Source organism: Trachurus trachurus (assembly GCF_905171665.1).
Source record: "Trachurus trachurus genome assembly, chromosome: 22".
Classification (NCBI taxonomy): domain Eukaryota; kingdom Metazoa; phylum Chordata; class Actinopteri; order Carangiformes; family Carangidae; genus Trachurus; species Trachurus trachurus.
The window spans coordinates 12280590-12295773 of record NC_139907.1 but is presented as its reverse complement, the minus strand read 5'-3'; the positions used below and the strand labels follow the sequence as shown (position 1 = coordinate 12295773).

Genomic DNA, 15184 nt, shown 5'->3' with positions numbered 1-15184 from the left:
AGCCAATAACTGTCTCAAGAGTTTGTGTTGGCTACTCAAGGATAACTTAAAAAGAAGGCAGGGGATTATTGTTTGGAAAATAAATAGATTTCATGAATATTGCATGTTTTGGGGCTTTATTTTGATGCTGATGCAACATCAGGACGAGTAGCCTAATAGTCATGGACATATGTAGAATATAAGATTAGGCCACTGGAGGTTTTTGTGGGCCCTACTGGGCTGTGGGCCCCCTGAACTGCCATCACCTTTCTCCCCTGTGCAACAGCCCTGGCTAAAAGTAAATTCATTGCACCAGTTGCACTTTAATTAGATGACAGAGAGAGCAGTCCCCTGTGACCAAACCCATATTCTTATGGTGTTAAATCTGTTATAAGATAATCACAATAAGATGTTAGGTCATCAGAACACAGATGATGGAATCTATGAAAATGTCATAAACCCTTTAAAAACACATAAATTTAATCTGATAACTGAACCACATCGAGATAAGTTAAAATGTTTACTCTCTTTGATTCCAAGGGTCAGACTATCTGCAAAGCCGATCTAAGGACAAACCCATAAAGTATGTATTTAGCAATCAAACATCTCCAAAACTAATCCTGTCCAGTTTAACTGAATTGATGATCGTTACCGTAATTCTTATGTAACCCTGGTGAAACATTTGCCAAGAGTTAGCTGTTACATTCATCATCAGAGGTCTTCAATAAGGCACCTTCTCTAAATTAGAGAGCACAGTAAACAGGACTAGTGCGTCAGTGCATGCAATGTTGTTATTACTAGTCTGATTAAGAGGGAGGGTATTGATGATTGTTTGAACATTTACACCCAAATGAGTTTTATTATGAAACAGAAATGTGCTCATTTCCCTGGAAAGTCACTTTGGCTACTATCACTGTGTCCACAAACCCTGTCCTTCTCCTTGAAATGATGGAACAGCAGCTTCAACATAAGTCAAATCTCACAGTTTTATCCCTTTTGGTTAAATATTAACGTGATATTTATGGTCAAAACCTAATTTTGTTGATCTACTATGTGTTTTACACACAAACAATACGGAAGACAAACTAGAAACATAAAATCTGGGGAACTGATCTCAACTGCATTGAAACAGTGTTAAAACTAAGATGTTAGCCTAATTACTGACACACAGTGACATTTGGTTGTGTTTTTATATATTGGGTATTATAAAGTGTTCTTACCTAATATTGTTAAAATTCACAAACCAAAAGGTGAATTATGGATGATTCAGAGATACTGTGGTCCTGGCCATAAATGTGATTTAACATTTCGCTGACCTTGGTGTCCACCCTGTGCCTTGTTATGACCTGTCATTTGGTTGATTGTTATCCAGATAAACTGATAAAATGAAGATATGTCTGAGAATAAAAGACAGTGTGAAAAATATCAGAAATGACCTCCTCTGTTTGCCTCTTCTTCTTTTTTCCTTTATAACTTTGCACTGTCGTGACCTCTTTTCTTCCTCCACACCATTCACAGGTGCAGTGCATTCACTGTCACTGAGAGGTGGCGTCACTCTCTCTTTGAGGCTGAGGTGAAAAAAAAGAAGATTACACTCAAAGCCGTCAGTGAGGAAGACACTCAGTATCTCACCACATCATGACGGCTGGATCTGCTCTCCTGATTCTGGTGGCCCTGGCTGGGTCCTGCACTCTGCTCACAGGTATATAATAGGCTATATAAGGATTTATTCACAGTTTGTTGAAGTACAATGCAAAGCCCGTCTGTTTCTTCATAGGTTTGTCATGGTCATGTTCACACTGTTGATAGCCAACACTTTACTTCAACAATATAATAGCAATTTTAAGCAGGATGCATTATTATTTATAATTTTTCATAGCATTCTACAATGTTGTAATGTCACTTAAAATAAATGCATATTATTTGTCAATCTTTTGGAAACAATTTACATTAACACAACTGTTTTTCTATATTAATTATCTGAATTTAACCTACAGTATATCTTATAATCCACCTTCTCCTTACTGTAGGTGCCCACAGGGAGGATTATGGTTATACTAATGAACACTTATCAACTGTTATGAATTATTAATTAGATGTTTATGAATGCTATAAAATAAGTAAAGTTTTTTTTTTCTGTTGATGTACACAGCACATGGAGAATGTAAAATGTCTCTGTTAGTAGTTAGTTAGACCACTGTGCTCAGAGGACTTTGGGCTGCAAATACAAAAAGAGCAAACTACAATGAAAAGTTATGACACCACAGTTTATTACATAGATTCCTGCAGTTAACAATAAGTGAAAGTGAATTCTTCACAATTCTGTTATTGTTTAACAAAACAACAGAATGAGCTGTTCCACTATTACTGTTGTTTTGAAAAGTGAAATGTTTTAAAATCCCTTCTGTGAGACTATTTTGGTGCTGAGTTGATTTCTTTTGTTTGTTTCTTATATCATATTCAGATGCTGTCAACATTGGCATAGAAGAACATGAACAGCCAAGTGAAGAATCATATGAGGTACTGAATATTCTTTGGTGTTTATTTAAATAAGAGTACGCATACATACTATGACAATGACAGTATGAGGTTTTGTATTTTTGTCGCAGACAGAAAACTACATGTCAGTACTTTGCTCTCCAATACCTGGCCCCTCGTCTCTGTCCACCTCAGGTAGGCAGTTTCGCCTGAGTCATTTCTGTGATTAATCAAATGATTAAAATTTTATTCAAGCCAAATTATCTTAAATATATTGTCCAGTGTTGTGTAATAACATTGTTGAACACTGATTTCCCTTGTTTTCCTACCATTAGTTGATGCTCTCAGACCTGCTGATATCTCAGCTGTTTACACTCTGGGGATGCCACTGTCACACAGGTAAGAACTGAGGATAACATGCATCAACAACACATGCAGCGAACTGTCTCTAATTACATGTGTGTCTTCATCATCAGGGATGAAACATCCAGAGTGGCCAGTAGGCTGACTGGTAGGTCTATGAATTCTCCCACTACACTCACTCACCACTGACTGGCTTGAATAAATAGTAGAATCTAAAATACCGTAAAATACTAAAGATGGCTTCTACTTTTCCTTCTTCTACTCACATTGTTGCAGGGTAGAAGATTAAGTCTCATTCTTTTTAGGACGATTTGTTGAAAAGCAGAGAAATTCAGCACTTTTGCTGAATTTTGTTTTCTCATTTCATCCTCAGGCTCAGTCCATTGGTTTTCTTGTTTGATGGCTCTGTTGCTTATTAACTCTGAGAGGAATTCGGTTAAAATTCAAGCCCATGTCACAGTAAACACCAGATAAAGCGGACAAAGCACAACGGTGAATAAGTTCTGAGAACAATTATCTCATAGTTTAGTCAGGTTTATCTCCAAGGATATGACAGTGGGCCATAAACACACAGGTTGTTGACCCTCATCTCAGACAAAATTAAGCAAACCATCTTTTGTACCACACCGATGAACTCATAATGTAAGAAAATCCCACTGTGTGATTCTGTCATGTCCGGGATTAATGTTTGTTTAAATTGTGCCTGTGTGTCTGTAATAGAGTTACTGTCCATGTTCAATCCCAACGTGATTGCTCATCATGTGGACCAAACCTCAATGCAGCCCAGGTAAAACGCACACACACAGAGATATAACACACACGTGTACAATCCTACATGCGTATTGAGATTGTCTTACTTGTGTTAAATGAGAATGTGTGTGTTGCAGGAGTCTGTTGGAGGAAGCCGAGGCCCTGTCTCTGTCTGTGTCTCAGGTGCATTAACCCTCTCGTAACAATGTTTTATATATCAGAAACACGTTGATGAGTGATATATTGACAGACCTTTACAGCTCTGTCAATATTTGTGAAGAAGTGTCTTCAACCAGCATTTCCTCAATTTTAGCTCCACAAAAAACATATGTCTTGTCATTCATAGGCCAAACAAGACGGTGATAGTGACAGGTAAGCAGTAATCTGAAATTTGTCTGTTGTCATCATCAGGTCTCTGACTGGAAGTTTGTGCTGCTGTTTGTCCCGACAGACTCAATGTGTGCCTGCTCACCGCATGTAAGATTTCCTCATAATTGTCCTATTACATATGCTGAGTTTAGCAAAGGATGATAAGAGTATGTCACTGTTACTTTATGTTTCAGGTCGCTGCAGATGTTACAGCTGTTGTGCAGGATGTGGAAGCAGCTCTGAAGATATTACAGAAAGGGGTAGGTACTGTACATTTTATCAATTAGAATTTAAATGAATAAAATGGGAAAGAATACTAATATTCTCAGTTTGTATTTACAGTTGCATCGTGTCTTAGTCCACGTCACAGTGTGGAGCACACATCATCAGCAGGAAAAGTGAGTGTGTTCATTTGTATCCTGTTGTGTTATGGTGTTGCTGGTTGTAAAATGCACATGATGTGCCTTTTACACAGTGATGTGCTTCACTTTTATTTTTTCTACTAGGTGTGGGTGCATGAGAGATGCAGGCATAAACCAACGCCTACATAAAGCAACTCTGCTAAAAACACTGCAGGTAAAAATACACGCAAAAAATATGTTATTTTTGTGCTCGTAGCTCATGTACATCTGAACTACATTTGGTTGTTTACATTATCTTTCAACTATACATTGATGGTGTCTTCAGGACTCTCTGAGTCAAGTGCTGGAAAACCCAAGATGGCACAGCGAAAGTGCAGACTTCTCTGCCATGCTCCAACCGGCCCCAGTTATCCTTGAACCCAACACAAACTCTGTGAGTAAAAAAAAAAGCAACTTCCAGATTCCATTACGCAACAATTGTGTAGCAAACAACTGTAAAATATGCCCTCTCTTCCTTCCAGTGAAATTGCATAAAAGACCCATAAATGGCTAATGTGTAACTACCCTGTGTTTATTTTTTTTTAGGATAATTCACAATCAGAATTAAACCAACTGGCTGTTCAGCTATGGACAAACATGGTATGTTCATTTTGCACGTGTTTGCTGTAGACAGCGTTGATCTACTTTCTGCTTTGACACTGAAGTTGAACTTGTGTTGGAGTTGTAAAATGAGCCAACAGGGAGTCAACATGATCCCTCAAAATAAAATCTGAGATGGAACAACGATTACAGTGGACGTTTGTAACTCTGACAAGAGACTAGATAAGAGATGTAAAGATTATCTTGATGGTATTATCTGTGTGATGTCTTTCTCCAGCGTGGTTCACTCTGCATGTATGAACTCACGCGTTGTGCAATCAGTACTGTTAGCTGGCACCTGGCAGTATGATTATTGGCTGTATAGAATGGCCCCATATGAACCCTAAAATCTTGACCAATCATCAATTTTCCTCCTCCAGCTTCAACCAATTACAGGTCAGACAAAGGTCATGGACAACGATGTCATTGCCATTCCTTGCCCTACCCAGGTGAGGCTTGCTCTTATGCAGAGTCATGATAGTATAATGAGTTGTCTCTTAACCTTGATGCAAAAAAGTCAAAAAGACAAATTAACTACATATTACAGTATGCAGCAGAACTCATTTTACAAGACTCCAAATAACAATGAAGACATTACAGTACATATAAGATTTCAATCTGATACTGATACTATCTTTAACACTGTGATTTGCTTCTTTTCCACTCTTATCTCAGGAACAACCCTTCTTACGTACACAGAGAAATTCCCCCACCGTCAGAGAAAAGACAGTTTACAGTGAAGCTTCTGCACTCACAGAATCTGTAAGTCTTTCAGCTCAGCTTCAGTGACACTGTCTACAACACGTACAGTAAAACCTACTGAAGTGTACTACGTGTGTATGTGTTGTCAGGTTACGGGCACCGAGATACCTTGCACAGACCGCAGTCCATCTCCCACTCTGCCAACATCTGGTAAAAAAGAAAAAGAAAAAACAATTTTTTTTTGGTCCTTCAATTTCTGCTCATATGTATTTCTGAAAAGTATTGCCATTGACTTTACTCTATTTCCTGCATAGTTCATGAGCTCAGACCTGGCGACATTAAGGTGGTGGCAGCAGTAGGTGACTCTCTGACAGTGAGTGTTTCCATCGTCCTCCTTTATTTACAAATACAATTTACACCACTTCTGAAAAGTTATATTTCTCAATCTCTGTAAAAATACAGATATGTAGAAAGACATGTATGCACACTGTTTACAGTCTAAAGAACAGGACAGCAGGATCAGGGGTCAGATGCTCATTGGGGCCTAGTCTGGATTAGAGCCTCTACACACAGACACACTCACAGTATTGCACACCAGCCTGTTTGTTATAGTCAGTAGTAGTGGGGGTAGGGGGTGTAGTACTGGTAGAAGGCGTCCAGCGGCTCTTTCTTTTTCTTTCTTTCCTCATGCAGTTACATGTTTCATGTTGGACATTCAAACTACTCAAAGAAATCATAAATGACTACAAGGGGAAAAAAATACATAGAGATACACATTGGCACAACTAAAACATATGCAAACTGACTACACATGAGAACAATAAGTAATGTTACTTTGTTTGTCTTGTGTGATAATCAATAATTATAAGGGGCTTTAAACTTGAGTTTTACTGCATTTACACAATTCTTTTTCACAAATGTGTAAATAAATAACTCCTGCCGTTCACGTGTTGCTAGTGTCATACGACTGATGTTTTCTGCAGGCGGCCAATGGTGTGGGTGCAAAGGCAGACAACCTACTGTTGGTGATCACTGAATACAGGGGACTGTCATGGAGGTAAGACATTGAGCTGAAGTACACTTCCCACAGGGAATCACTTCCAGAAATATGATTCGGTGAGCTGTATTTTAAACTAACAAGCTCTTTGTGTCATTTTCAGCATTGGTGGTGATGAAAATATCACCACTGTGACCACTCTGCCAAGTATGTGTGACTTTTGTGTAATATCCAATCAAGTGACAGTGATCAGAAAACACTTACTTGAGATTTATTTTATGTCCATCTTTGGCCAACAAAGCATTACACTTGATAAACATCTATATTACAGTATCTTATCACTGACATTTAAGGCCTGACTGTCTGGCAGAAGGTTAACAGTCTCAGACAACTCTGATTATCATGATTATGGTTTAATCTGTAAAAGATTTATCGGTAACACTTAATAATAAGTATTACGCATTAGTTAAGGATTAATACTGAATTCTTCATTTATAACACATAAATACTCAATAGTATGTAGTTTATGAATACAGTTAGTGCTTAGTCATGATGAGTAAAACATTTTTAACTGTGTTTATAAACTACATACTAATGCGTATTCATGTGATATAAATGATGAATTCAGTATTTAATGCTTAAGTAATGCTTAATAGTGTGTGGGGCGGCGTCCCCGGTTCGAATCCCGCGTCGGGCAGACCTTTCCTGCATGTAATTTCCACTCTCTGCCTCCCCCTTTCCTGTCTATCTCTACTATGGCTATCAAATAAAGGCAAAAAAAGCTAAAAAAAAAAAAAAAAAAAAAAAATTCTGTAAAAAATCAAATTTAATCCTAATTCAAGATTTAGATTTACTGGTGTTTTCCAGGGGACCTAAGATTCATTTAGCATCTATTGATCAACTGATAGTTTGTAAGAATTATAAAGTGTATGATGCCATCTGTTACAATAGCTATATGACCATTGTGCACAGTCTTGTTCATCTGTTCAATCTCTGCTTTAATGTTACTAATGTTGACTTTCTCTGTTACTGTGGTTTACAGACATCCTGAAGGAGTTCAACTCCAACCTGACTGGCTTTTCACAGGGAGTAGGTGACGAGAGCAAACCTCAGGCCTTTCTCAACCAGGCTGTAGCAGGAGCTAAGAGTGGGTCAGTGATGCTCTTTACTTATATTACCTTCCTTTGAGTCTTTTCAATAAAACATCAGAATAACTCTGACAACAAACTTTTTTTCCTCAGAGATATGGTGCAACAGGTGCGCGTCCTAGTGGACAAAATGAAAACTGACTCGGTAAGGCAGTAAACTGCAGTAGAGACACAAATAAAATGTGCTTTCATGTAATAAACTAAGCATTTCCCTCTTATCTTCTTTACAGCGCATTGATTTCCATAATGACTGGAAAGTGATCACCATGTTTATTGGAGGAAATGACATGTGTGACTTCTGCACAGACAGCGTGAGCAATTTCTTTTTATCAAGATTCTTTTTTCTTTCCCATGAGTGTTGAAATGTCTCAGATCAGACAAGATCATCCAAAACTGTATAAGCAATTTGTTTTCATTATTAGCTAATCTGCTGATTGTTTCATCAATTAGGTGTTAGGTGTCAATACAGTGTGAGAAAACAGTGACAAACAGCCATGGCAATATCACTATCAATATGAAGCCATATTTATATGCAAATTGGTTGTTTTGATCTATCAATAGCCCAAAAATATCATCAAAGATTGAAAAAGGTACAAATATTATGTAGTATTTGAGATGCAACAGTAGTGTTATTCCTCACTAACTCAAATGAAAAAAATCAATATCAACAGAGTTGCTGATTGATTTTTTCCTCTCTCAGTCAGCTAATGAATTAATTGACTGATTGTTTGAGCATAGGCTCCATCTCATGCCTTGTTGTCTCATTGAGAAACATTTTTTCAACAGGCTTTCTTCTCGCCCAGGAATGTGGTCGAGCGTATCCGCCAAGCTCTGGACATACTGCACAGTGAGGTGTGTTTTCATCTCCTCGCACCAAGCCCACACAAACACACACAGCCTCACTGCATGTCAGCAATTTCACAGTCATAATTCAAAACACAGGCAGCCTATAAAAGTAGTGTTTTGAATGACCCAGGTCCCTCGTGCCATTGTCAATCTGGTGGAGCTGTTAAACATGGTTCCACTGCGTGGCCTGCACAATGATAAGTCTCTGGGCTGCCCCACCTGGTTTGTGAGGTTTGTCCCTTTTGTATACGACATAAACAGTTTTGTCCAAAAGAAAAAAAATGTGATCAAATCTAATCACCATTTAACAGTTTTGATGTTTGTATTTCAGATTAGTTTGCCCCTGCATACTGAAGCCCAGAGAGGGATCCTCTGAACTCCAGAGAGTCAATGACTTCAACAGAGCATATCAGGTACAAAGAAAATAAAGCTAAATTCTTTCAATGAGTGCAGTGCTCAGCTGTTTATCTGTTTACATTTAGTTTTTTGCCTTTTCTTCCAGCGCGCTATGAGACAGCTAATTGACTCTGGCCGTTACGAGACACACAATAACTTCACTGTGGTACTGCAGCCGTTCTTCAGGGAGGTTTTCCTTCCCATGTTGGAGGTGAGAGCTGACACACTTCAAAACATGAAATATTCCCACCCAGTTCCACCTTTGTTTATTTAAGTTTTTCTTTCAAATTGTTTTTTTTTAATAGGATGGCCGACCTGATCGTTCTTTCTTTTCACCGGACTGTTTCCATCTCAGCCAGAGAGCTCACACTCAGATGGCTCGTGCTCTTTGGAACAACATGGTAGGAGGATTAAGTTTATTAAAGAGTCTTTCCAATAACCAGCATACATGGTTTTTATTTCTTTTATAATGATATTAAATTAAATACTGATGTCATGATCTCCCAGTTAGAGCCAGTGGGCAACAAGACCTATACACAAGACTTCACAGCAGGCATTGATTTGAAGTGTCCCTCTGAGGTAACTTTATTGATATTATACATTACTATTTATTACAATCATTCTAGTGTATTCAAGTTTATATTTTATTTCATTTCTTTATTAGACCAACCCATTCTTCAGGACCGCTGTCAACAGTAACTACACCTTTTCAGGCCCTCCACCCACCACTGCTCCTGTTACTGTAGGTCATGGAGTTTATGCATGATGCCAATTAGTATATTATGGCAATAAATGCCTAAAATATGCCCCTGTCATTCTTTAGAACTGGGGAAGTGACTTTTCCTGCACTAACACTGCTCCATCCAACTCTGTGCCTACGTCAGGTAAGCACTCTAGGTGCTGCTCAGGCACAGTAAGCCCAAAGATATAGTCAAAAACAGGGGTTAGATGTACAATGTGTTCATGTTGATCTTTTGTCAGCTCACAGGATAAGGCCAGCAGACATCAAGGTAGTGGCTGCTCTGGGAGACTCTATAACTGTAAGTTTGAACACCACAATGTGACCAGATACTCTCATAAAAATATCCTGACTAAAGCCACATTGACCAAAGGCTCCCCCGAGCTCTCAGTTGTTTCTCTCAGAATTATTTTTGATGGTTGTTGGAGAGCACTGTCTGCAATATCTTAAAGCCAAAATGTTGTCTTTTGCTTTTGCTGTATTCTGGTAGATGTCTTGTAAAGCACTTTTCTGTTTTGTAAAGTGTCAGATAAAGAATGGATTAATTGGCTGTATTATCGTTACATCTTTTTATGCTACTGGCAGGCTAAATATCATTTTCAACATCATTGTAATCTCCTCCAAAGCCAGCATCCATTGATGGATTAACAATGCTATGTTAAATTAATAAAAAAAGAGAGAGCAACATGTATTCAATGAGAGAGAAACATAGGAAATGTGTCGAGCAATGGCTAGATAATATCACCTTTTTCTGCATGCAGGCAGGGTTTGGTGCAAAGGCAAACAACCTGCTGGAGCTAAGAACTGAGTACAGAGGGGTGTCATGGAGGTGAGAGACTGCGTGTAAAAATTATACACAACAAATGCCACTCATGTTGCATTGTCAACATTCAATTCATTGTATTTTGTCTTTTTAATTAAACAAGCATTGGAGGAGACAAAAACCTTGGGACTGTCACAACATTACCCAGTAAGCCTCTGTTTCTATTATGCGCCCTTCTTGAAGTGTAATGCACACTAACACCACTAGATGTCAGAGTTGCACCACAACAAAACAAATTTCCTCTGTGCAGTGATGATATCCCTTCTTGTTTTTCTTTGTACCAGATATCCTTAAGAAGTTCAATCCTAACATTAAAGGAGTGTCAAAGGGACGGGGGAAATGGCAGACTGGATTCAACATGGCTGTATCAGGGGCTAAAGTTTCGTGAGTTTTAACGTTTCATATCAGGGCTATCATCAGGATTAAATGGTTTGCGTTCAAGTATTTTGTTAATTCATGAATATGCCTCATTTTTGTACAGAGGAATCCCCGGGCAGGTCCGACGTCTGATTGATACCATTAAAAATGACACTGTGAGTTTAAATTGAATGTCAACATATTCCAATGCAATGCAATTTCATGAGCACAGATTCTGTAGAAATATTGTGCATGATAAACAAGAAAATGTTCTTTGTCCCATCTCTTTCTCTCTGTCTCCCTGATTCTTTCTGCATCCATTTCATGGATATAGTCAGTGGATTTCCAGAATGACTGGAAGCTGGTGACCCTCTTCATTGGAGGCAATGACCTGTGTCAGTACTGCAACGACCGGGTGAGCTGCTTTAAGAGGCTGTCACAGGAAATACAGGATGATCCGACGGATGAAGGACACTTTCAAAGCACTCCCTTTAAGTAAATCTCCTAGCACAGGACAGTGGTTAAACATCCTGCAGTGGTTGTGCGATGCCCCGTGTTGTGTAGAGCTGTCTCATGATATCACTCTCCAAATGGGACTAAGCACTGGAGCAGAATAATCAAGCTTTGTGAGCAGCCCTCCCTTAATTGTTTTATTGTTTCAGAGTGAGATGAGAGCAGACATGGTTTCTTTTCAATGAGCACATTCACTGTCACTCTGCCCCCTCCAACACAAAACACCTCCCCCCATCTATCTGAGCCTCTGTCTGCCTTAAACAAGCACACAGGGCACAGTGACAGGCCTTGTTCTCTAAGAGGCATAAACAACACAGAAGTCAACCCAGACTCTCTTCATCCTGTCTCTGTCTCACTCTCTCCTTCTTCTTTCTCATTTTGACTCCAAACCTCTCCCCTCCGCCTCCTTCTTTTCTTTGCTCTCTCCCTCCATTACTCTCTGCGTACTCCACTCTTTTAATGTTTTGTGCTTTGAAGCAGAATATCAAAGGCCAACATCAATTTAAGATGAGCCCTGAGACTGATAGCGACAGCTTAGGGTTAGTTGTTGCGTGTGCACTCATACATGTTGCATGACGTCGGCTCTTTTGGATGAAATGTGTTTTTTTTTCCCCCAAATGTGTCATAATTGCCCTGCTTTTTACTGACCACAACAAAAAAAAGGCGTAAGTAGGCTTTTGCCTACATGTGTTCACTATGAATTAATCAAAAGGTTTGTACATTGTGTTTCCCAAAACTGCAGGCCTCTTTGTCACCTCAGAACTACAGCCATCATATGATGACAAGCCTGGACATGTTGTACAAAGAGGTAAAGAGCTGTAAGCTTAACTTTATCATGCAATAAATACCATATTCCAAGAAATCCTACACTGAAACTGCAGGTTCACGTTTCATCTGTACTGAAAGGTATTAATGCTGAATTGTGAATTCTTTGAAACTCTTTCTTTTGGCAGCTTCCCAAGACGATAGTTAACGTCTTGGAGATCCTGGAGATTGAAGGTCTTCGCAGGATCAAAAGGGATAGTCTTGGGTGCAATGTGTTACAAAAGTACGCTCATTGATCCACTCATGCCAAAGCAATTCCACGTGAAGCGAGAGCACTGACTCACGGACCAATGGTCCTCTGAGTCATCAGCACTGGTCTTGATATTGATCAAGAAATGTGCAGCATTTTACCATTTAAGAAAGGACTGTGCAGTAGGTTGCATTGTGCAACAAGCAGTGATGATTCAAAATTTATGAAAGGATTTTATTCTCAAAAATCAGCTGTTAATCTTCACCTTTGATCCTCAGGTATGTCTGCCCATGCTTCTTGTTGCCAGGAGAAGATTCCCCAGAGCTGGCTGAAGTGAAACGGATCAATCGAGAACTACAGGTTAATTGACAAAAACAGTGAGCGCTAAATGTGTCGATGACACAGGATCCTCAACGTTAAGCTGCAATAACGTTAGCATGTTGTGTTCTTGCTTTCAGTTGGAGACAGAAAAACTGATGTATGGCGGCCGCTATGATGGCAGAGAGGACTTTGCTGTGGTCGTGCAGCCCTTTTTTCAAAACTCTGTTGTTCCTTTGAATGCTGTAAGTTATCCCCCCCGCAAGCGCCATCACTCTCCACTCTCAGTGTACAGACACATATACTGTATTATTTCCTCTCCAGGATGCCAGACCAGACGCTACCTACTTCTCTGAAGACTGTTTCCACTTCAGTGAACGGGGACATGCTGACATGGCTACAGCTCTGTGGAATAACATGGTGAGTCTGGCGAGGCAGGATGGTGAACGGCTAATTGACCCGGACAGTGGAAGGTTTTGGGATGGTCTAAATTACCATGTCTCACAGCAGTTTAGTCATGGACTGAGGAAAGATGTATTTCTGTTTTATCTCTAGTTTGAGCCAGTGGGTAAAAAGCAGACGTTCAACAATTTCACAAATGCCAGAAATAACATCAAATGCCCCACTGAGGTAAGAATTCTGCCACAGAGCACCCTTCACGTGCTGCTGATGATTCTGCATGCAAGTGGATTTGACTTAGTTTATTTTATCTTCCAGGAGCATCCATACATCTTCACAAGGGTAAACAGCTTTCCCAGTTCACCCCCCACCACCACCACCACCACCACCACTACCACCACAACCACCACTGCATCCACAGTCCTGCCTCCCACCCCTGGTAGTTCGAACACTGTGCCGGTATGGCTGGCCGCTGTGCTGGCAGTTCTTGGTCTTCTGATTGGCTGGGGTGTCACCTGGCTCCTCCTCTCCTGCAGAGCCAGGAGAAGCAAGATGACAATGATGGCTGCAGAGGAGATGAAGGGCACTACGCTTTAAAGTGCTACTTACTGTACTTTTGTGAAGAACTATTTAAGGAAAAAAAACATAAAACATAATTTAAAACTGTGGAAAGCACATTGTTTGTGGTGATAAGGCAGTTTATTATAATAAGACATGAGACAAGCCCGCCTGCTATGTCTAGACAAGATAATTATTGCCCAAGCATCACAGAAAATATGACTGTATGCAAAGATGGAAAAAGTAACAAGTAAAATGGTAAATAAGATAATTTAATGAAGTCTTCAATTCGATTAAATACAAATGTAATAATTTTTGTTAGTTGTATTTAGTGCTCAAGGAAGATGTTCCCCTTCACATTTTTATACCACTGTTGCATTAACCTGGAAGGTGTATTTAAATGTTGTAGCTGGTCTAACAACTGACTTAATGAAACAATAGAATCCCCTACCATTATGATTACTCTGCTGTTTTATATTTAATGTATATATGATGCAAAATGGAGTAACATACACAATACTTACCTTTAAACTTAAGATTTGTTTTACATGAATGAAATACATTTAATACTCTTTAAAGATGTAAATGCAGTACACTTTGAGTAAGTAAGTGTGTTGTAATTTTATACAATGACAAATGAAAAACTAAAACTGTATAATTAAGGATTTTTTTAAATTTATTTTTCTATTAACCTCAATACCTCTGATTGTATCTTTGTTGTGGTTTTTTTTTTTTCTTCTTTTCTTGGAATAAATAATTTGCTGTAATGGAACTAAATTGTAGGTTTAGTATGGCTGCTCACATTCAGACAGTCATACATTAACTTGCCCTGGGCTGTTGATCATCACCATTACAACTTAATAGTATTTATTTTCAGATACATGTGAAAGGCAGAATGTCACCATATTGTGTACTCATGCACAAGTTCCTCTGCTGGGAGCAGAGCACACATCATCTGACATTTATTAACTTTATCAGCACTGATGAAACATTAAAGTGGTTATTTTATGACCTCCTCCCTGTGATGAAAGACACCGATCGCTTCTGATAGTATGAACATAGCCTACAACAGAGAGAGTCCTAGGCCTACATGTAGCCTACCTATTCCTATTTTCACTTTCTCTTTATAAAACATACGGCAGAGGTACAGTTAAAACTAAAATGAGCTCCAATTGGAACAGCTATGAAATACTTTTACATTTCATTTTACATTTATGCATTAGTAGCCTAATGATTATCTACTTAGCCTATTAGGAGCCTACACAGTGGCCATACTAATTAGCTACAGCCGTTTATGGTGGCTACAATGTTTGGGTTTTCAGAGAGACAGTAAGCTATGATACAGTCACAGTTAGGTTTGAAGTTATAGACTGCACTGCATTAAAAGAGGGCTTTCTATTATTTTCATATTTCCAACAATTTCAGAAAAATCT

The 15184-nt window shown here is 39.0% G+C and overlaps 1 protein-coding gene across 1 annotated transcript; it reads left to right on the top strand.

The window, feature by feature from the left end:
- Positions 1-1617: 1617 nt before the first annotated feature.
- LOC311005973 (phospholipase B1, membrane-associated-like) lies at positions 1618-13790 on the top strand (the record flags this gene model as incomplete). The annotated part of the gene is made up of 43 exons (XM_083998574.1): positions 1618-1681; positions 2444-2499; positions 2589-2652; positions 2793-2856; positions 2934-2968; positions 3541-3607; positions 3708-3744; positions 3943-4047; positions 4134-4199; positions 4282-4337; positions 4446-4515; positions 4627-4734; positions 4887-4940; positions 5321-5389; positions 5616-5702; positions 5792-5852; positions 5957-6015; positions 6626-6699; positions 6803-6846; positions 7682-7790; positions 7881-7932; positions 8018-8098; positions 8574-8639; positions 8764-8864; positions 8965-9046; positions 9136-9240; positions 9335-9430; positions 9537-9608; positions 9694-9771; positions 9853-9913; positions 10011-10069; positions 10530-10597; positions 10695-10738; positions 10876-10975; positions 11073-11124; positions 11283-11363; positions 12204-12269; positions 12415-12509; positions 12755-12836; positions 12935-13039; positions 13119-13214; positions 13350-13424; positions 13512-13790. The coding sequence occupies 43 exons, from the start codon at positions 1618-1620 to the stop codon at positions 13788-13790; spliced, it is 3345 nt and encodes a 1114-aa protein (XP_083854700.1).
- Between the last annotated feature and the right edge of the window lie 1394 nt (positions 13791-15184).